Genomic DNA, 24,202 nt, shown 5'->3' with positions numbered 1-24,202 from the left:
GAGGACAAATCTTGCCTGAATTCTCTTTTGTGTCAACAGCATTGCAACTTGGCAATGGATCATTAATACTCTTTCTTGAGGCAGCCTTGCTATCATGTCCCTTGTGTCTAAATCTGCCCCTATCAAGGTAATATATTGACAAGGCAACAAGGCAGACTTTTCTTAGTTTATGGTGATCCCTAGTTGATAACAAAAGCGAATTGTGGATTCCCTTGTCTTGATTAGTTGATGCTCGGTGGTGGCAGTAAGGAGCCAGTCATCTAGATATGGAAACACCCAGAATCCTAGACGCCTCAGGTGAGCCGTAACTACTGCCATGCATTTGGTGAGCACCCTGGGGGCTGTGGTGAAAAAGGGCAGCGCTCTGAACTGATAGTGACTGGCTCCCAGCTGGAAGCATTGATATCTCCTTGACCGTCTGTCCATTTTTATGTGGTAGTATGCATCCTGGAGATCGATAGAGCACATCCAATTGTTCTGTCCCAGAAAGAGAAGAATGGACTGCAATGTTACCATCCGGAACTTAGTTTTCTTGACCGATTTGTTCAGCCTGCTGAGATCCAATATGGGTCTCCTGTCCCCCATTTTCTTTGGAACTAAAACGAACCTTGAGTAAGTTCCGAATCCGATTTGGTCTGTGGGGACTTCCTGGATGACTCTTTTTCTTAGCAACCTTTGAACCTCTAGGTTTGCTTGATCCCAAAGATTGGGTGGAACATCTGGGATAGAGTGTTTTCTTTTTGATGGGGAAGTTGGGAGAAGGGGATATTGTAACCTATGGCTATTATTGATAGTACCCATGTATCTTCTGTGACTGTCTGCCAGGCTTTTGGGTACAAGGATAATCTCCCCCCGACTGTCTCTAGAGTCACACAGTCAGGCCTCCCTTCAGGAGAGCTGGAAGGGCCTACCAGAGAAGGTATCTCTGCCGCCCTGATTATGCGGACTGCTCCTACCACAAAACCGACATCTTCCATTGTTATTTCCCCCTCCGCCCTGGGGGAAAAAATCTCCACGTGGGTCAGGTGAAGCTCCCTGGGATTTCCGGAACCACATCTTTCCACTGTTCTGGCCCTTAGGATAAGGCCTAGATGGAGCAGAAAAACATACTCCCATGGCAGAGACAGTTATGCCATCCTGTCCACACCTGGTAAGAGTCTCTTTTACCTGTGGCCCGAATAAGGATGAGCCATCAAAGGGGGCATTGGTAAAGGAAGACTTGAAGGGCTCAGCAAAATGACAAAGGTGCATCCAGGAGTGTCTGCATATGGCCACCCCTGGGCCTGCCACCCCTGCTCAACCCATTGGCTGCATAAGAAATTAGCTGCATGGAGGAGTTAACCACCAAAATCAAGGTTGCAAGCTGAGAAGCCACCTTGTCTGAGGTTCCCGCAGCTGTAGGATCCTGCAAGGTATCTCCTAACTCTTTGAGGAGATCCCTTTGAAGCCTTGTAAAGTGGGACAAATAGTTCAGTGACCTGAGTGTAAAGGTCACTGAAGAAAACATACGCTTCCCATATCTGTCCATTGTACGAGACTCTTTATTCAGGTTCATAGGTTCATACTAGGCTATCTGCCCTACGGCAATTATAAGCCTAGCCCGATTCTGTATGGCTTACGCCACCTCTTGATTTGAGTATACTGTGCAGATGGACAGATGAAGAAGTTTCCGTTAATTCCTTCTTGGTGGCTGCTGCCACCACCATAGCATGAATGGGAACACCCCTGGATAAGAAAGGTTTGTCTTCAGGGGCTGTTATGAATTTATTGGGGTTCCGTGGAGCTGGTTCCATCGTGTCTAGAGAGCTTCATGCCTTTCGACTCACTATGTGCAATAGTGGGTCTAAAGGAGGAGATACTCAAGAGGTGGAGGGTCGGGAATCAAATGCATCCAGGTTCACTGACTCATCTTCAGAAGGGGCAAGGGACTTCCAGTCACCCCTCTGTCTAAGGATTTCTAAGATGTCTGAAAAAGAGACACCTTCAGAGGGGGACCATGGGGATCCTTCTGAGTCATCCAAGTCTGTGTCTGATGTCAAGGACTCAAGGGAATCCACATGCTTCCTCTTGCAAGTCCTCTTCCGAGGGACCTCCTCTGAGGGATGCTCAGGGGAGGTTTCAGAAGAGGTAGGATCACCCAATGGAACATCCTGGAGCATGGACTCCCTACACTTGGGGTAGAGGGGAGGTTCGGAGGTGGACACTGGCACCAAAGGCAAAGGAGCCAATGGAGCAGAGGGTGGAGCTATCTCAGCAGAGAGCACGCTCCTCGTCACCTCGAAGGCATCAGAGTCCCAACCTGAAAGAGTCTCTGGACTGAGGGCGATGGCTCCAAGGGCAATGGCTCCGAGGCCAATGTAGGAGCCTAGCTGACCTGCGCTGAAGCTCTGAGATGGAGAGTAGGGTCGGACAAGGGTCCGATGCTGCTCCCCCCTTGAAGCCGATAGAAGGGGGTATTGAGGAGATCGAAGCAGTAGTCGGAACCGAAAGACCGGAGGAGGTTACCAGAACCGATGGTTCCACCACTACAACTTCCATACACTCTGGCTCCGAGCTCAGAGGAGTCGGAGGAGGAATCGAGACATGTGTTGGTTGGACTGTCGGCACCATTTCCTTCTGGGATGGGCCTGAAAGTATTTTAGATAATGCTGGTGTCCTAAGAAGCCTCTTCACCACCCTCTCCGCATCATCATCTGAGAGGCTCCTGGATGACCGAGAGGAATGGGTTGAAGACCGGTGACTGCCTGCCACAGAATGTAATAGGAGACTGTGGCGCAGACCACACCATTTCCAAGGCAGGAGACCTGGATCACTTATGAGACCTTACTGGCTCTGAAACAACAGATGGAGCCATAGGTGACAGTGTAGGTGAGAGTGTCTTGTCAAATCCGACTTAGCTTGTAACTTGCCCTTCTCTTTAGATGGATCCATACTCGGAACCGAAGAGGATGAAGGCTTGGGTTTTTCCAGTTTTTTGCTGGGTGAGTCCCCTCCATAGCAGCATCAAAGGGGCCCTTCAGTAACCCTCTTAAGATTAATTTGTTCTTTCTTTCCTTCAGGACTCGTGAACTAAAAGCGTGGCAAACAGAACATGAATCCTACAGGTGAACAGGCCTTAAATAATACAATCAACTCACGTGCCTGTCCATAAGGGACATCTTTTGACAGCACGAATCGCACTTTTTGAAACCCGAAGGTTTCGATTCCTTGGCAGTATCATTTTACATAATGTCGAACAGCACTATCTAAAGCTAAACAAAGAAAAAACACACTACTAACAAGATAACTAGCCAATAACAGACAAAAAAAAAAAAAAAAAAATCACTTTTTTTTTTTTTTACAGACAGGAAAGAAGAGAAGGGAGGAGAGCCTCTAAGTTAAACGGAAAACTCCCCACCTAAAGAGAGCCTCTAACTTAAATGGCAACTCCTTAAAACTTAAAGGAAGGAAAGAATAGTGAAGAACCCGCTAAGTTTTACGGGTTTAGAAGAGGGGAAAGGGCCACAGAGAAAAACGGTTAGTCCACAACAAAAGCAAGTCACTCAAACAGGATAGGGAAAGGTAGAAATACGAAGGAAAACTATTAACACGTTAGATAAGATAAGCAAGAAATTTTTCTTCAAAAATATAACAAAAAGAAAAACAGCCTGAGCCAGTATCTGGAATCTCGATGTTGCAAGCGGCAAACGAGATTTGGGTAACTACCGTTAGGCATGCTGGGATAGGGGCTAGCCTTGAGCCAGTAAAATCTCTCGAGCTATAGTAGATGGCCGGGTTGGAGCCGAGGGTAGGCTCTGAACCCAAACAGCAAGAACGAAGGCGAGATATGGACAACATAACATTATTTATTTATAGCCAGCATGTTGTCATTCAAAATGTACCAAAGGAATGTGGCAAAAAAAAGAAGTTAAGTCTTACCATAATGTTCCATCTGAGTTGTTGATCTTCTTCCAGTCATCACTCATGGGTTGGGCTCGGAACTGAGTCTGCCTAATACCAAGCTCGCGTACACCAAAAACTCTCGAGCTAAGCTGCTATCCACAATGCCCTTCTCCCACTTACCTCAGATCAAGTTTGCATGGGGACGGTGGGAGGGTATGATGACTGGAAGAAGATCAACAACTCAGATGGAATGTTATGGTAAGACACGACTTCTTTATCTGAAGTTGTTAATCTTCTTCCTATTCATCACTGATGAGACAGAATCCCAAGCTACTTGGAGAACCTGGGTGGTCCTTATGGAAGAACCTTCCCGAGAACCATTGAGCCAAAAGCCACTCTTTCCCTGGAGACCAGATCCAATTTGTAATGCTTGATGAAGGTATGGGGTTTAGCCCAAATGGCTGCTGCACAAATGTCATCCATGGAAGCCCTGGAATGGAAGGCAACCGAAGTTGCAATGGCCCTAGTTGAATGAGCTTTGATTTGATCAGGTTTGTTGGATTCATTCGCAAGGGAATATGCAAAGGTAATGTAATCTCTGAGCCATTTTGATAAAGTAACTTTTAATACAGCACATCCCAGTCTAGGACCAGAAAAGAAAATGAAAACTTGGTCCAACTTGCGAAAGGACTTAGTCCTGTCTAGATAGAAATGTAGTTGTCTATGTACATCCAATGAATGAAGGCAGTATTCCCCTTTGTTTGAGTAGTCTGGGAAAAATACAGGGAGCTCAATGGACTGGTTAATAGAGAAGTCAGAAACCACTTTGGGGAGAAAAGATGGGTTAGTACGAAGGGATGCTCTGTCCTTATGGAAGATTAGATACGGGCTCTTGATGCATAAGGCTTGTAACTCAGATATCCGTCTGGCTGATGTGACCCCCACCAAAAACAAAGACTTCCATGACAGAAATTTTAGATCACATGTTGCGGCAGGCTCAAAGGGAGGCAGACAGAGACACTGGAGAACATGGGAGAGATTCCGTGTCTCTACAGGCTGCCTGATAGGAGATCTACTATGGAAAACTCCCTTGAGAAAGGTCTTGCAGAGTCGGGTGGAGATAAGAGGGACTCCATCTGAACCGTTATGGAAATTGGAAATAGCTGCTAAATGGACTCGAATAGTAGAGGCTGATGACCCATTGTTAAACAACTGAGGGAGATAGTGAAGAATGGTGGCTGTAGGAGTTGAAAAGGGGTCTAGCATCTGATTATTCGACCAGATAGTGAATCTTTTCCACTTATCTCTTTAAAGTGTTCTGGTGGATGGTTTGTGGGAAGCCAGAATAATATCCTGGACAAAAGAGGAGAGGGTTTCCTGCCTTGTGACTAACGGAAGTGGAGAAACCAAGCTGTCAGCTTGAGGGTGGATAGATTTGGGGGAGTCAGCCCTTGTGGGTGAGATATTAGCTTCTGACGAGTGTCCAGGATCCATGGAGGTTGTAACAGGTGAGGTCGGAGGAAGGGAAACCACACTTGATAAGGCCAGAAAGGGGCAATGAGGATCACCTTGCTTCTCAGCTGAATAGCTTTCCTTAGAAATAAGGGTATCAGAGGTATCAGCGGATAGCATAGAGGAGACCCGTGGGCCAATCGTGAGTCAAAGCGTCTCTCAGTGACTCCCCGTGTGGGGGAAAGAAGGCAAAATAGCTGCTGCATTTTTTGTTTGTGGAGGAGACGAAAAGATCGCAACAAGGCTGGCCCCAACGGCTGAAGATTTCTGCCGTCATGATTGGATTGAGAGATCACTCGTGAGGACAGAGGATGCATCTGCTTAGTCTGTCCACAATCACGTTGGAGCTCCCTGGGATATGTGTTGCGATTAAAAAGTGGTTGGAAGCTATTGCCTAATGCCAAATTCTCATTGCCTCATGACATAGGGGGTAGGATTTGGTCCCTCCTGGTTTGTTTATGCACCAGGCGACTGACATATTGTCTGACTGGATAGCAATTGTTCCTGATGGACGGAGCGGATGAAGTGCGTGCAACGCTAACAGCACCGCTCTTAACTCCAGGACACTGATATGCAAGTTGACCTCTAGGTTGGACCACATGCCTTGGACTGTCTTTCCCTGGAAGTGCCCCCCCCCACCCTATCTGGGAAGTATTCGTGGTCACCGTGGCATTGGGTTGGGGAGTCTGGAAGGAGCAACACCAAAGATTTTCATCTGTTCTCATCCACCAGAGGAGATTTTGCTTGCAGGAGTTGATGATGAGGATCTGTGCGTTCAGGGGGTGGAGACTGGATATCCACTGGGACAAAAGGAGCCATTGTAGTATTCTCATATGCAATCTTGCTAGGGGGACAATTGGAATGGTTGCTGCCATAGACCCCAGAGCCTGAAGAACTTCCCTTGCAGATATCTTCCTTCGATAGAGTATCACTTGTAGTTGTAACCGTAATCTCATAAGTCTGTAAGGAGGAAGAGAGACTTGGTTGGTTTGAGTGTTGAATATCGCTCCTATAAATTCCAGTTGTTGGGTGGGATGAAGGTTGGATTTTTTTCCCAGTGAATTGTAATCCTAGGAACTCTGCCAGTGCTAGGGTATAGCGGAGGGCCCTGACCAGTAGGTGCTTGGTGGGGGCAGAGGGAGCCAATTGTCTAGATACGGAAACACCTGGAATCCCTGAAGTCTCAGATGAGCTGTCACCACTGCTAGGCATTTTGTGAATACTCTGGGGGCCGTCGAGAGACTGAATGGCAGGGCTCTGAATTGGTAATGATTGGCTCCCAGCCAGAAGCGAAGGAGACTCCTGGAGCGTTTGTCCATTTGGATGTGGTAATACGCATCCCGGAGGTCTATCGAGCACATCCACACACCTTCCCAAAAGAAATGGGAGAATGGATTAAATCGTGACCATGTGGAACTTGGTCTGAACTACTGATTTGTTTAGTTGGCTGAAATCCAAAATGGGCCTCCGGTCCCCGGTCCTTTTTGGCACCAAAAAGAATCTTTAGTAAAAACTGGATCTGCACTGGTCTGGGGGGACTTGTTGGATGACTCGTTTTTGACACAGCTTTCCTATTTCTGAAGCTGCCTCTTCCCTTTGACTGGGTGGAACATGGGGAAGGGATTTCGGAGGTCTTGGGTAAGAGATTAGGGGAATGTAATAACCTCTGGAAATTACTGTCTGCACCCACTGATCGTTTGTAATAGGCAGCTTGGTGCAGAGAATAGAGAGTAGAATACAATGGCCCATTTGGTATGTACCTCTCAAGACATCTGCAAAAACTGGAAAGGTCACAGAAATACCTCACTAAAAGAATCACAGGGCTAAAGCAGATGCCCTACGCTGACCGCCTTAAAAAACTCCAGCTATACTCTGTCGCATATTGTCTACTCAGAGGCGATCTCTGCTTAACATACAAGGCCATGTCAAACCCAGAGCTGTTGGACATGCTACACTTAAAGAAATCCCAATCCCTCAGAGCCACATGCTCCAGGGATCTAAACCTTGTCATCACAATAAACAAAACATGCTGGAGGGATAGGTTCCTGACCCAGAGACTCCCCAGACTCTGGAATAGATTGCCCATACATGTCAAGCAGAGTGCCTCTTTGGCCCTCTTCAAAAGGAGCCTTGATGATTGGATGAGAGAAAGGAAATTCACCCCGGGGATCACGTCAGTCGCCCTGGTAGACAGGGGTCCAGGGAAGTAAATAGTGTGGGGAGAAATAGCCAGGGAATTGTTATGGCTAGGCTTGTATAGGCCCTAGGGCTGATAGCCTAGTACTAACCTATGAAACTATGAACCTATGAGAGAAACGAGCCCCGACTGCTTCCAGAGGAAAGCAATCGGGCAGTGCTTCAGGAGCGCTGATAAGGTTGTTCGGAGAAAGAATCCTTGGAGCCCTGATTTCAGGGACCGCCTCTGCCCCAAAAGGGGCGTTTTCCATTACTGAAACCCCCTCTGCCTCTGAGGGAGAACTCGCCACATGCACTATGGAAAGGGCCTTGAGATTTTTTGTGCCACATCTTTCCAGTCTTCTGATTCCTGGAAAAAGAGTGTTGAGGCTTGGAAAAACATAGGCCAATGGCAGGGAAGGTTTTTCCATCCTGCTCACACCTGGCTAATGTGTCCTTCACTTTAGAACTGAACAAAGCTACGGTTCGATAGGGGCGTTTAAAAAGGAAGACTTGAAGGAGTCTTTGAGGTCACAAATGCGCATCCAGGCAAGGCATCTCATAACTACACCTGCACTCGTAGCTCTAGCCTCCCCTTCGGTTGCGTGGGACAGCAACCTCATGGACCAGTTGAAAATCGACTCTAGGGTAGCAAGTTGGGAAGCAAATTTATCACGTGCCCCATCTGAAACTTGACCTGCGATCGTCCCAGAGAGTTCAAATATGAGATCTCTTTGGAGCCTCATAAAATGTGCAGGTAATTCAGAGACCTAACAGCAAAGGTCGCTGAAGCAAAAACTCGCTTCCCTAATCTGTCCACCACCCGGGACTCTCTGTTGGGCGGGTGGACAGCAGGACTTTCCTACGCAAGGTCCTTTTTCATGGCAGCTGCCATCACCATAGCGTCTACTGGTAAGCCTCTCGACCAATGGGGCTGGTCCTCTGAAGGGGAGAGTATCTTGTCTGGTCTCCGAGGAATGGTCTCAATGGTATCAGGGTTCTTCCATGCCCACTGCACGATGAGCTTGACTAGGTCATCGATGGGGGGGGGGGTCACCCAAGAAGTAGAGGGCCGAGAGCGAAAGGTCTGCAGGAATATGGATTCCTCCAAGGAAGGGTTGGAGGGCTTCCAGTCGCCCCTCTGCCTCAAACTTTCCAGGATGTCTCCATAGGAGACATCATCAGGGGGTGACCGTGGGGACCCCCCCCATCATTGTAATCCGTATCTTCAGTGAGGGACTCCTCCAGGGAGTCCATGTGTTTCCTCTTACATATCCATTTTCGAGGAGGATCTTCAGTGGGAGCATCTGAAGAGGACTCAGAAAGGAGGTTACCCTGTACAGGGGTTTCCTGAGGCTTGAACTCTCGGTGTCCTGGGGGGGTGGCCTGTGATAGCTGCAGCTCAGAAAGAGCGAGGGGAAGGTCCGACATAGGAGGAGAGCTTCCCAAAGCAAACACCCTCTCCATCACTCGAAAGGCAGGCCTGCCTGAAGAGGAATAGGAGCCCAGAACTGAGGAAGACAATGTTGGAACCGGGGTCACACCCCACTCCTGGGGATGGAGCCTCAAGCAAAACTGAGGCAGGAGTTACCCCCTGGAGCCGGAGCCGGAGCTGATGAAACAACCGGAACCGTTCCCGGAGCCGAGAGTTCCACCCCCCAAGTATGAGATTGAGGAAGGGATGGTTGCGAAGCAACCAAAACCCAAAGTGGCCTCAGAGAAGGTCAATGTCGGCGCCGAGTAGAGGATTCCTCCCACAGACATTGGAGCTATGGGCCTCAGAACTGAAGGGTCCAAGGGAGGAGAAAAAGTGGGAGTCGCAGGGGCAATGGACCCAAAGCCCAGAGTGGGGTGAGTTCAAGGAAAATTTGTAACCCCCCTGGCTGTCAGCAGCTGATCAAACAGGCGCACCATATCTGATTCAGATAGGCTCCTGGTGGACCTTACCGAAACTCCTGAGGGGGGAGTCAGGTCAGTCCAAAAAGGGGGCTAAAGGCTTGTCCAGTAAAAGGATCCAAGGATGGGGAATACCAGGTCCAAGGTGAAGTAAAAGTTGGCACCGAGGATTCCAGTTTTGAAACAGGCAAAAGTGGAACTATCGGTGCCAAAAAAGGGGTCAGAGTCAAAGTGATAGCTGGGGTGGAGGTCATTATCAGCTCTGATGGAGTCATCGGTACCGATCTCGGAATGGAGATAGGGGATGATGGTGCAGAGCTAATGGCAGGCAATAAGGTAGGGTCCTAAACCACAGTCAGAACTGTAGCAGTAGTTGGTGCCGAGGGCTGCGTCGATGTGGAAGTCATCACAATATCAGAAGAAACCAGAGAAGCAGAGCCAGGAGCCAAGGTTATCAGAACCAAGGAGGCGATCTTGTGCCCCATGGAAGTTATGGGCCTTGTGCTTATGAGGCTTGCCATTCTCACCAGCCGGTGAAGAAGGGTCCGAATGTGGAAGTTTTTTGTCCGTAGATGGAGGGGTTGAGACCTCCGACGCAGAAATAGCCTCAGAAAATGGAGAAGGAAGCAGGCCTTTCAGGATAAGTTTATTCTTTCTTTCATTCAGCATCCGCTGACTGAAACTAACACAGATTTGACAGGGAAGTTTCAGAGATAGGTGTGGAACCCCCAGACAATAAACACATTCCTCATGTAGATCGCTGTTGGGGAGTTTACCATTGCAGGAATAGCAGTGCTTAAATCACAAAGTCCCTTTCATTTCAGACATACCAAAAAAGCGAGTAACTAATCCAAAAAGAGGTATTGAGGAGGAAAGAAAAGAGAAGAAAATACCAACAATGGTATTAAGAATACCACAAGGGTAAGGAAGGGCATTTACCGACAATGGTAAGAAAGAGAATACCCATGGGTACAGCTAGTTAAGAAAACAAGAAATATAGGAGTTTTGAGAGAAAAACTTACAAAATACTGCAAAAATTGAAAAATACAATACTTAGCTGGAGAGCTCGGTGAAACGCTGCTATATGGCTGCACGGCAAACAAGATCTAAGGTAACTGGGAGAAGGGCATTGTGGGTAGCAGCTTAGCTCGAGAGTTTTTGGTGTACACGAGCTTGGTATTAGGCCGACTCAGTTCCGAGGACTCGGAACTAAACCCATCAGTGATGAATAGGAAGAAGATTAACAACTTCAGAGTAACTGTTAGAAAAGTAGAATCAGCATATCGTCTATGTGTCACTGCTAAATTAGGCAAGCATATTAGCGGATGGGAAGGAAATGATAAGGGAAGGGAGAAGTAATATGTGTCCATGAAGACTGGAAGGAGTATCCTGTAACACCCACTGACATTTAAAATCTTTTAAGTAAAGCACTACATCCTGTGGCTTTGGTACCTAATTTAATATGTCATGACTGGCAAAAACCCTCAGTTCAAGGCACTGTGCAAATTATGGGGAGAGGAGCATAGTTAGACACACTATTACCTGAATATACCTCTAGTAACAATGGGAGAGGCAGCAGAAGCAGTAGTCTGACACTATTAAGAATATATAGTCCTGGATAATGGATATACTACTAGTAAAAATTGGGGGGGGGGGGGCAGCATGACACACTGTTAAAAGTACACAGTCCTAACAAAGATAAAGGGGTGGGTGCAGAAACTTCAAAAGGAATAAAATCTGGCTTTGGCTGGAAGGGATATAAGAATCTACATACTAACAGTAAGCCTGCTACTGGGTCTTACCAGAACATCCATCTAACTTGGTGAAAAAGTCAGATCAGCTAATGAAAAGGAAAATCCATAGTGCATGATACAAAAATTCACAAACTTCAAGCCAATTAAAATAATGAAAAATATCTATGTGGAAACACAGTGTCAAAGATGCATAGAAATAAACTCGCTTAGAGAAGAAATGGGACCTGAGACAAGTCTTTCCCTCTGCAATGTCAAGAAAGTGGGCACTTATTAGGCTTTTCAGCAGGAGGAACTCAGAGACAGAAGTTACTGAGTTAAGAGTACAGGACTTTTTAAAATCAAAAGAAGAAGAAAGTCACTGTCATGAGTTGCCTTTTGTACAGAAAGGAACAGAAGAAGAAATATATATACCTATATTCCTAGGTGAAGAGCTGTACCCCCTAGTTCATGTCAGTGGACTAATTACAGTTTTCTTGATTTGGCACATTTGCAAATAAGCCATGAAAGTTTTAAGAAAGCACAGGGGGGAAGCTATTTTTAGCAAAACCACAGAAAATACAGCTAGAATAGAAACAGAAGCAAACTATTAGACTGATGTCTCTGACATGCAGATTCTGAGTTGAGGTATGACTTACTGTACAGGGTAAACAAAGACAAAGAAGAAATACTGCATCAGCTACTAGTTACAAAACCTTTTAGAGTACTTGTGATGAAACTAGCATATGGACATATTTTGGTAAGATACTTAGGGTTATACAAAACCAAAGCTGTAATTATAGCTAGGTTTTATTGGCCTAGTATAGAAACACATTGAGAATTCCTGTACAGTTTGCCCACAATGTCAAAAGATAAATTCTCTTGAGTCTCAAGTATTGGGACTTATGAAGGCTGTCTTTGAAGTGCTTAGTGTGACAGTTACTAGCATGCAAAAGTATATTTTTATTACAGTCCTCTGGGCTGGCTTGTTAAACATTACATCTAAAAATGTTATATTGGCTGTACTATATTCCATGTCAAAGTGTATATTCCATTTATTATGATTAAAAAATTCCTTAAATGCCTCTCAGTCTCTGATGTTACCACCCTACAACACCCAACAATCATCTAAATACCTCTTCCAGGTATGTATTTCACTAATTTGTATGTTAACTTTATGATCCTGTACATAAATGAGTTCAAAATAGCCCATAAAAAGGTCCACATAGATGGGTGTAAAGTTTGTACCCATTGCAGTGCTCCTTACTTGTAAATAGCATTCGCTATCAAAGTAAAAGGCATTCATGTTCAATACAAAAGGCTTAACATGAGATTTACATATCTTGTTTTGTAGCTACAGATTTCTTTTAGCCAAAAGTGCATTGCCTCCAGTCTCCATGGGGAATACTCAAATAAAGTGAGGTAACATCCATCATAACAAGCACTGAAGTACAAGGTATAGTAGATGGCTCCAGGTAAACTAGAAAATGTTATGCTGTAACTAAACCAAGTAACCATTTCAAAACATTCTCCATATATTCACAGATGAGTTTGGTTTGGTTACATAACCCCTTCCTGAAACAACTGGGCAGTCTTTGTATGAACTTACGTACTTTTTGCAAGATGTAAAACTTTTGTGGCTTGGGGGTCAGCACTCAAGAGAATTTGTAACTCTAAGGAGCAGCTTGAGCAGAAAGTGAAAAAGCTGGACAACCAGTTGTCTTAAAACCCCTCTTTTAGATTGCTGGATTTGTTTGCTTGAACAACAAGAAACACACTGGATACCTCCTTTTGCGCTCCCATGCTGCTTATATGTTCCAACTCTGAGATCACACTACAGTGGGGAAAAGACCAAAATCCTGATCCCCGATGTGCTGCAATCCTGCACAGTCTAGATTCTGGCAAAAAGAAACATTGTTGCATTTCTTTCTGCCAGTTTGATCTTACAAGATTCAAACATTTGGGCTCAATCTTGTATGATTCAAGTATTTGGGCTTTTGAGCTTGTGAAGCAGAACCATACACACACAAATATATATATATATATATATATATATATATATATATATATATATATATATATGTGTGTGTGTGTGTATGTATACACACACACACACACACACACACACACACAGAAGGAGGGAGGGACAGGGCGATAGAGATATTAGTATATTGCTATTCTATACTTTGAAAGTGGGAACCAAGACACTGGGGCAAGGAGGATAAGGATGGGATAATTGCCTGTTCTGAATGCAACACTCACAATTAAGATGTTATTTATTCATCTTGTTTTTTTTTTCCTTTTTCACTTTATTATTATTGTTGTTTTGTAGCTCATCTACAGTCTGGCTATCTCACAGGGCCCTTTCTTAAAGAGTCTCTTTGATGATACAATGAAAATGATGTAGTGCATTGACACATGTACGGCCTAACTATGTCTAGCTGTTTGTCTTAGTAATTCAGTTTGATATTATGATAAGCTACTTTGCTGTGACATAAATGAACCAAATTGTTAACATTATCTATAATTCATTGAAAAGACATGTACCCACTGAATTCATTTCATATGAAAATACAAAAAAAAAATAACACTTGATTATAACATTGCAGTCCTAAGCATTGTAATTATCTAACCTATTTATTTTAAAATAGTAGGGCTGAAAACAATACTGTCACCTGATCTGCCACATCAGGCATACAAACTATCAAATAAGAAGCAAAATAAAGCAAATACCATACAATTTGCTGTCTTTCATGTCCATCAGTACCTGCTAATGATTCCCTTCATCTGGATCTCCTTGTCTTCCTGCTGTCTGCGGAGTCGCTCTTCACTCTCTTCCAGCCTGGCCTGGTACTCCAACATCATTTTCTGAGTCTGCTCATCCTGGTTCTTCATACGATTCTCAGATTCTTCCAGTTTCCTGGCTGAGATACGTAGTTTTTCCTGTAGCATTGCTATTTCCTGCTGGTACTAGACAGGAGCAAACATAGACACTTTAGTATATAATTATAAACTATTCGAACAAAATGTAACCTGTACTCCATATCCTTAGCCATGTAAGTCAGCTCATCTGATAACCCTGTACACCAAAAGATGACTTGTTGTAGCTCACCTAGCAGAAGATCATTTTACACTTATCATAACCCCAGACCTTCACTGCTCTCACACCTGCCATGCTTCAGACTTTTAATGCACACTAAGCCTCAATATCCCTTTACCTGCCATTTGGGAGGGCATACAATGTCACAGAACTAGACTTCTACTAGTTCTGACATATTCTGCATCAATCAAGTTACACAACTAACATACCTTAGACTTGCAGTGCCCAAGACCCCTAATGCCATCACACCTATTATGCCTCTTAATCTGAGATTCCCATAGGCATGTCATATTCCCTCACTATGAAATCAGGGCATATGGTATGCTTTTATAAATGCCTTACTGAGACCCTTTTATCTGCTATGTCTGCAGACCTATTAATACACATTTACCTATCATATGACTCACTTAACATTCTTCCTTGACTGCCATTTATGCAGGCATGGCTTGCCCCAATAATTAATGCCATACTATAGATTTAACATGTCTTGTTATCTACCAAGTAAAGGATAGCATAAGAAAAGCAGCATAAAATGAGAATAAAATAAAAAACAACACTTAAAAGAAACCACAATAATGAGTCTCTTTAGCCACAAGGCCCCAGACCTACCATGTTTTTTGCTAAGCCAGTATAAGTAGCAGGATCCTGTATCTGCTGTACCTCTCAAATCTGCTTTATGCACAAAAACATGTCTCCAGCCCTTTATTAGCCATATTCATAAACATGCTATGTGGCCATGCTTCCATATATGCCAAGCCACCATGCATACAATGACTCCTTACCTATCATGTACCCATAGATATACTACGTCTCAGAAGACTGGCTGTGCTCCTCATATCTGCAAATCCTGTATAACTTCCATATCCTCCAGACCCAGCATGCTTTCATATGTGTAACATTCTTTGAACCGGTTTTGTTTATCCACTAAATACTGTTCTCCCTTTCCAAGTACTGCTTTTGTTAATCTCTTTCTCCATATTTTGCATAGAAGAAGTATGTCAGCTATTTTCATTTTAGAGTCTACCCAGGTAGTTACTAGGCAGTACTGGCAAAAACAGTGTAAGCAGAATGATGCAATGTGATTTATGTAAACACATGCAGTTGTGATATTTTTATCTTTAAATAATGTATACAGAGTATCTAATCTTAAACTGCATTTATTTACTTTTGCTGCCTACATCACACAATTACTTCCAGTTTTTCTTCATAACTCCCTTATAAATTCTATATTATCTATAAAGGAGTTTTAACCCAGAAACTGACTTTAAGTCTTGGAATAGATACAACATTGGGAGGCTACAGAAACTAGCATGGTTCATGTATTTACAACTGTAACAGTACTATTTCTACTAAAGAAAAGCATTACAGGTTTCACAATAAAGAGATATCATTTAAGAAAAGTGTGTGTATGTGTTAAAGTCACAGCTTATGATTGTATTGCAAGAAGTACAAACAATAATAATTATTATAATAATAATTATAACTGCCTTCCAGTTCTGCATCTAAGTTACAGTAAACAAACTCTACAGACACTTTCTGGGATGACGGTTAATGTCACTAATGATTCTGTAACCTTTCTTGCATGGCTGTAAAAATGTTACAGACCATGTGAATAAAATGGAGAGATAATAAACTAAATAGTTCTCAAAGCTATTTCCAAATAAAATGCAACTGTTGCAAAAATCTAGTGGCTACTTTAGTAGTTTTCACTAAATTAAAACAATATTATGAACAGAAGGTTAAAAGGAATGCAAAACTGCAACCAAAATAATAAGGCCAGAAAGGAAATTCCTTCAAAGGAAACAACAGTTACATGAGGTATGCACCCTAATGATTCATCTTCAAAAAGTAAGGTTTTGTTGCCAGAAAAGCAGGACTCAGCAGTTTTTTTCTTTCTGACATAATCTCATTTCCATCTTTAGGCTACGTTTTTTACTTGAATAGAGTGCGACTCAAAGCCCCATTTACTTATTAGTGTGCCCAAATGGAAACAGAAAACTTGAGCCACCATAGTGACTTTTGACCATGATCTGAGTGACAGTGTACCGATAGTGAAAAGGATCACTGGAATAGTAGGAATGGAGAGTGGGATTTATCCTACAGTCACAGCTTACATCCTCAAGATGTGACTGCAGTCACAGCTTCTGTCCTGAAAATGCACCATTATAATAAGCAGCTCATATAACTATTTTACCTTACCCTGAGACACTCTGTCTACAGGACAAGCATGACAGAATCCCAGCATTGAACCTTCTGAATAGAGAAACTCAAAAGGCAATGCCTCTCTACAGAAACAAATGAAGCCAGATCTAAATGCATAAATATTCTTGTAATGTTTGGTAAATGTACCCAATGAATTATAAATGGTCAAAGTGGGATTTTCTAAGATGTATCTCCATTGTTTACAAGCCCCACAATTAGACATTTTTTCATGACCATCCAATGACTGCTCCTTATGCCCAAAAAATTCCTGGATAATGTGTGAAGACTTGTAGGTAAATTCTGGACCATATTCCCAAACTGTTGAGTAATATTTTCTTTCTGAATACCAGCTTCCAGTTATTTTCCATTATTTTTTAATGTTACTGGTATCCAAAGAATGGTGCAACATCATAGTTTTAGCAAACTGGTTCACCATTTTGTTATAATGCAAGTAAAACCAATACCATGGTGGCTTTGCATAAAATAAGTACAAATTTATCTGCTCAAAATTCACTTACTTCCTTTAAACTAACAATCATTTTTTTGGTAATTTTTATCCAACAACAGCGATAGTTCAGGGTGAATTGAGAACTGCTTTAGCTCTGTTCAGCATTGAACTATTTCCACTTAAATGTCAAAGCAGAAGGATTCCCATAAGGCAGGCTGGTGGTGACAAACAAAAAGGTCATAAATCAAGCCATTTGGTGAAACAGGTTGTTATATATATTATATAGTTATTGTTATATAGGGTGGCGCAGTGGTGCAGCGGTTAACGTTGTCGCCTCACAGCAAGAGGTTCACCAGTTCGATTCTCGGCTGGGGTGCCTTCTGTGTGGAGTTTGCATGTTCTCCCTGTGTTCGCGTGGGTTTCCTCCAGGTACTCCGGTTTCCTCCCACATTCCAAAGACATGCATCTGGAGCATTTCTCCCCGGGCCTCCATTGAAAACAGGCTCTGTGGAACCTAGTCGGACTTTCCCAGTCAACAAATGATAAATAAAAAAAAAAATAAATAACATAATTGTTAAGCATCCTCCAAAATATTGTTATGATTGGGTCTTACACTACGGTATGTGATGATAAGTTTAGCTTTTCCTCAATAGTAGTATGTAATCTCAGTGTTCCATGTATTACACTGTTTATTATGCATTTTTCATGGTTGTTTATTATCTAGTCTTGTGCTAACAAATAGCAACACCACAGAGATGTACTGGGGAAGTGTCTTAACAGGTTTTAATGTGTTGTCACAAGAAAAAAAGTGTGGCAGAGTGAATTGTCTTAACAGCTTTAAAGCTGCTGCTTGATGAGAAGCGTACTTCTCTAGCTGCTGTCAGTGTGGGAGCATAACATTCAAACAGTAAAACACTTATGTCTCCTATGCTTTTTTCACTTTAACTGGTAGTATGTAAGGGGGATAAAACTCCCCATGTATTACAAAGAATTATGATTGGATTATCTATCTTAATTCTAATTGGTTATGTGTTCTCAAAATAGATTCCAAGAGAAACCTGTTGCCCTCAATGTGAATTTTCTTGGAATCAATTTCATAAATGCATCACAACTGGTCATGACAGGCAAACCAATTACAGTCCTTTATTTTATGCCATAAGAATGTACCATCTCCAAAAGAAGGGCTCCTGTAGTCTGAAAGTTTAAGCAGTTTCTTTGTCTTTAACTTGCCAATTAAAACACACCATCCATATATATATATATATATATATATATATATATATATATATATATATATATATATTTTTTTTTTTGTTTCTGATACTTCTGACTCACGATAATTTAATATCTATGCATGTGTTATGATAAATTTAAATTTACAAGAAGAACATTGTTGTGTAAAGCATGTTAAACACTAAATTCAACGTCAATTTTACTTTAAAATGTATTTAAAGTATTCATTTGCTAATGCCAAGTTTTTTTCACTTCCCATTTTATAAGACTTTGCAAACAAGTGTGCCTACATTAGCTTGATCTCTGAAATTGCTGCATTAAAGAGTATACACTACGGTGTGCTTATACATTACATACTTTTATATGATCAGCATCCTCTTTGTTTTGCCAAAACAAAGTCTGTTAGAAATATGCCCTTTGAGAAATGATATATTTTTGGCATAAAAGCTTCATTTACTTACCAATGTATTAACTGTCTTGTATGCACTAAATGGCAACAATTTTGTCTTCTAATTAGTCAGAATGGTTTATAAATGTATAAACTAACATTCATTCAACCAGTTAACCCATAAATAAATTAATCAGGTAATTTCTGTTTCTGTGTTCTGCTTTTACAGGTGCTTAGTCATAAGATCTTCATTAAGTTAAATGCCTAACCTTGGATTTTACCTTTTCTGATTGGCTGAGCTCATCCCTATTTCTTAGCTTATCCCTGTGTTTAGAATCTGGGTCAGTGCCTTCATCCTCTACGTACTGCATATTCATGTTCAACAGCCAGGCTGCAGTGCGGTCCAAGGCATTCGGATTCACAGGGGAAGGAGCCTAAAACAAAACAAAATAAAACAAATAAACAAAACTAACATATAGTAATATACTGATGTGCATCTTAACTGCAAAATTCTGTAAAACCTGGAAAGTGTCCTTTGACAAAATTTAGAATACTTAATTAAAATGAAAGCTCTACGGCATCCTAGACACTTTGAAATACTGTGAGAAGCATGCAGACATTGCAGGCAACTGTTTACCACTATAGTACAGAGAGTTAGGTCTGCAGCCAGTAATAAGTTTCAGCATGTACTCCTTTGTTTGACTCCTGGTCTCCACCTACACACTTTGTGGTCAGATGCAAGTTATTTCAATAATAAATCTTTATTATTTTATCAATTTTTTTTATACAGCAAAGAAAAAGGGATGGGAACAAATTTTCAACATTATATTAGTTTAATGTACCGAACTCAGTTCAACCCCAGGACATGCATACTTAGTTTGAAAGTTGGTAAGAACAATTCATTTTAATGATAGTAGTTCTTTTGACTTTTGTTATCACATGCTCCTTTCTTTTCTTCATTGATGTTGTTTAACGGATGGAAGCATTTATGTAAATAGTGTACATAGTTTGTAGTATGGGTGTTACTAGTTTAATTTGGGTATTATTTGTATCTCTTTTTCTTTGCTGTATAAAAAAATTGATAAAATAATAAAGATGCAAGTTATTTCACAGTGCTACCAAGACTGTCCCTGAAAAGAGGCGTGTGTGTCTCAAAGGGCTATCTGGCTAAAAATAAATAAAATCATATATTCACAATAATTTAAATGTAAACTATCTGAAAGGTTTACTAATGATTCTGTATGCTTTCCTTTAAAACCAATAGCAGTGAAACTTTGTACAAGCATTCAGATTGCCATCAGGTAAAGGCAAGAGGAAAATAAGCTACAATAACACGTAGTCCTAGTAGTGTTAAAGTGACTTTATAATTGTTAAAACCAGCTTAGCAAAATGTTACTTGAATGAAAAATTAAGTCAGATGAAAATGGACTGCTATATTAATTGCATTTTTCCCCCAAAATACTATTTTCTTGATTTTTCACAACAGAGAAAGTTTCCATGAAGCAATAACTTGTAGGCGAATGTACATAGTGCTGTAATAAACTGTACATGCAAGAATAATCAGTTGTAACCTTTCAAGTATGACAGTAACAAAAATTGATATACACAGTAAAAACTGGATAAGCATCCTAAAAAAATAAATAATCTGATCAAATGAAATTATAGTCTAAAAATCTTATCTTTATAAAAACTGGTAGAAAGGAAAAAAAATAAACCAGGTGATTTGTTTAGGTTAGGGGTAGCGCTAAGTTCTACAGTGTTATAACTTGCATTTAAATTAATTGATTGTTTAAGCTACTCAGAGGATAATTGGTAATAGTTTGTTCCAGACCTCAATGTTCTGCTCTTTAGAGGTCTTATTAATTTTAGTTATTTTAAATGAATTGATGTGTTTTAATGCTACAATTTTAAAACATGTCTAACCAGTTTGTTGTTAGATAGTATTACATAAGCATAAAGATTATAATAAGGGCATTTTGCTTTTGTTTATTTACATCATCTGGAAAAATATGTAACAAGTCTAACTGCCAAATCTGATTTGAGATGTGAAACCCTGAATCCATCAGTTTAATATGTAGGTGATCCCATAAAGCTTTTAGTTATGTACAGGACCAAAGTTCACAAATTCAGTCTGCTTCTTGGGTTACTTAGAGTTTGCAATGTTTGGAGATTTGGGATTTAAGCCCTAATTTTGCCAGTGTTAAATAAAGCATTACAGTTTATCATTAACTGAGTGTAGCGGTGGTGCAGCGGTAGTATTGTCGCCTCACAGCAAGAGGTTCTCCCATTCGATTCTTGGCTGGAGCGCCTTCTGTGTTGAGTCTGCATGTCCTCCCCACGGTCAAGTGGCGTTCGAAAGACATGCGTGAATGGGTGTGCGTTCGTTGAAGGCTGGGCGTCGAGCTGGCACCTTGGTACCATAAAAATCTACAGTCAATCATTAACAGACCGGAGTTCCACTGTGGCGACCCCTAACCGGGAAAAGCCAAAGAAGAAGAAGAAGGAGTAACATTTTTTAGCAGGAATATTCTTTATGTTAAGTCTTATTAAATGTTTGATTTTACAGCCTGTAAAGATCTCTGAGACTGCCTCCTGCCAAAATTTTCAGAACATGCATCTTTCACTGAATATATGTAACTGGATAAGCTGGTATGTTTTTTGAGGTGGCATTGTTTTGAGGAAAATGTAGTTAGTAAATTTTGGAGACAGTATAGGTTGTTTAGCATACTTGGAGTGAAAGAAAAAGAAGTTATGTACTCACCATAATGTTCCATGTGAGTTGTTTATCTTGCCTTTATTCTCACTGATGGGTTCAGAGCCAATCCTCGGCTCCGACACGGCCTATAGCAAAGCTCAAAGTTTGCCAGTAGCTCGAGACCAAGCCCCTTATCCCATGATGCACTGCTGGAATTACCTCAGATCTTGTTTGCTGCATGTATATATACCCCTGTAAGGGGAGCACTCCCCAAGAAGGAAGAAGAAGCATTGAACAACCAGGATGATACTAGCCTCTAGGTCAACTGTCAGCCATGAGGGGGATGGAGGGAGGGACGTGAGAATAAAGGCGAGATAAACTCACATGGAACGTTATGGTGAGTACATAACTTCTTCATGTGAAGTTTTTAAATTTTGCCGTTTATTCTCACTGATGGGTAGCGTCCCTAGCACCCGTAATCCTGGGTGGCTCACGGGAGTACATTTTTCAGGACCGTGGAACCAAAAGAAGACCTGTCCCTGGAAGCCTTATCTACTTTGTAATGAGTGATATAGGTATGAGGCTTAGACCAAGTGGCTGCAGCACAAATGTTGTCAAGGGGCAATTTAGCTTGAAAAGCAGAAGACGTAGAAACGGCTCTGGTTGAATGAGCCTTTGCTTTGTGTGGCAAAGGTATGTTAGCATTTGCATGAACAAATGAGATACAATCTGATAACCATTTTGAAAGGGTTGTTTTAGCCACTGGTCTACCTTTTCTGGCCTCCGAAAAGGATACAAAGAGTTGATCTGATTTTCTAATATCCTTAGTTCTATCAAGATAAAATCTGAGCTGTCTATGTATGTCAAGTTTCTGTAGCATGTAGTCCAATTTGTTGGAATGGTTGGGAAAAAAGACTGGCAACTCAATGACCTGATTGATATTGGACTCGGAACAGACTTTAGGCTAAAAGGAGGGGTTTGTTCTGAGAGATACTCTATCAGCATGGAAAATCATGTAAGGAGGTCTGATAGATTATGCTTGAAGTTCTGACACTCTGCGAGCAGAAGTAATGGCCACTAGAAAAACAGTTTTCCAGGACAAAAATTTGAGATCACAAGATGATGTTAGTTCGAAGGGAGGAAGAATTATTTGAGACAGCGTAAAATTCAAATTCCAGGGAGAATAAGGGATTTTGACAGGAGGTCTCATGTGAAAAACACCTTTAAGAAAAACCTTAGATAACTTATGAGCCATAATATTTAACCCATCGAATCCAAGGTGGAAATTTCATATGGCGGCTAACTGAACCAGAACTGTGGCAGCTGCTGCTCCTTCCTTAAAAATCATTGTCAAAAACTCTAAAATGGACGACAGAGGAGCTCGGAAAGGGTCAATTTTTTCTATACTGGACCAAACTAAGAACCTTTTCCACTTACTGCGATATAGTTTTCTAGTGGATGGCTTATGAGAAGACAATAGAATTTGTCTTGTGTCATCTGAGAGTGAATGAAGCCTGGCTATTTGGGGAAGTGGATCAGCCAAGCAGTCAGCTTTAGAGACTACAATGAAGGATGGAGGTCCCCTGACGGGAGTGTCAAGAGGTCTGGAACTGGGTCCAGGATCCATGGATCCTCCAGCAGATGATGGTGAAGGAAAGGGAACCAAATATGTTGAGGCCAATGGGGGGCTATGAGGATAACAGTCCTTCCCAGCGATTTTGCTTTCTGTAAAAACCTGGGTATCAATGGAATAGGTGGGAATGCATATAGGAGACCCGGAGCCCAATCATGTATGACTGCATCTCTCGGGGAATGTCCCGGAGGTGGTATCAGGGCAAAGTAGCTTCTGCATTTGGTATTGATGTGACTGGCAAAGAGGTTGCAGCAAGGCTGGCCCCATTTGCAGAAAATCAAGTCCGCAACATGTTCGTTGAGAGACCACTCATGAGGCAACAGGATGGCCCTGCTCAGCTTGTCCGCTATCACGTTGAATTTCCCCGGGATGTGCATTGCTAACAGAAAACACTGGGATGACACAGCCCACTGCCATACCCTGAGGGCTTCTCGACAAAGGGGGTATGGCTTGGTTCCGCCCTGTTTGTTCAAGTACCAGACCACTGACATGTCTGTCTGAATTGCAATTGTCCCTAGAGGAAGAGAATCCTGGAAGTACTGCAATGCCAGAAGTACTGCTCTCAACTCCAGAACATTGATATGCAGATGTGACTCTTGATCCGTCCATGAGCCTTGGGCAGTCTTTCCCTGAAAATGCCCCACCCCCACCCTATCAGGGAAGTGTCCGTGGTCACAGTGGCTACTGGAGGGGAGCACAAAGGGTCTTCCTATTGTGACATGAAGAGACGTCAACCACCACCAAAGGTCTCTCGTGCAAGAATTTGTGATGAGAATCATATGGTTCACTGGTAACTTCTGGTAAGACCATTGAGTGAATAGGAGCCATTGAAGAATTTGCATATGCATCCTTGAGACTGGAATGGCTAGAATTGCTGCTGCCATCAAACCTAGTACCTTCAAGACCTCCGTGGCTGTAGCTCTGTTCTTTGACACCAATGAGTTGACGTGTTGGCGAAGAAGTGAGACCCTTTAGACTGGAAGACGTAGAGTGGTGGTTGAGGTATCTAACTCTGCTCCTATAAAGACGGTATGCTGCGATGGCGACAAGGCAGACTTTTTGAAGTTGACTGTAATACCAAAGTGGTGGCAGAGTGTCAGAGTAGATTGTGTTGCCTGAATCAATTGATGCCTGGTGGTAGCGGTGAAGAGCCAATCATCTAGATATGGAAACACCTGGAATCCTAGATGCCTCAGGTGAGCCGTGACCACTGCCATGCATTTGAACACTCTGGGGCTGTAGTGAGACCAAAGGGCAGGGCTCGAAACTGGTAGTGATTGGCTCCTATCTGGAAATGCAGGTGATCTC

General features: G+C 42.3%; 1 protein-coding gene across 2 annotated transcripts in view; it reads right to left on the bottom strand.

The window, feature by feature from the left end:
- LOC122790821 (disabled homolog 2-interacting protein-like) overlaps window positions 1–24,202 on the bottom strand; it is a 1,962,433-nt gene that overhangs the window by 107,270 nt on the left and 1,830,961 nt on the right. For both annotated transcript variants that reach the window (XM_044058453.1, XM_044058454.1), the window contains exons 11-12: window positions 18,848–19,000; window positions 13,963–14,165 (exon numbers count right to left, since the gene is read on the bottom strand). In XM_044058453.1, coding sequence (XP_043914388.1) covers window positions 13,963–14,165; window positions 18,848–19,000 — 356 coding nt within the window. The remainder of the gene's footprint in view (window positions 1–13,962; window positions 14,166–18,847; window positions 19,001–24,202) is intronic.

The sequence above is a fragment of the Protopterus annectens genome, chromosome 16.part0, assembly GCF_019279795.1.
Source record: "Protopterus annectens isolate FY-2018-M chromosome 16.part0, PAN1.0, whole genome shotgun sequence".
Taxonomy (NCBI): Eukaryota; Metazoa; Chordata; order Ceratodontiformes; family Protopteridae; genus Protopterus; species Protopterus annectens.
Note: the sequence above shows the minus strand (reverse complement) of the source record. Positions and strands in the feature narration are given on the sequence as shown.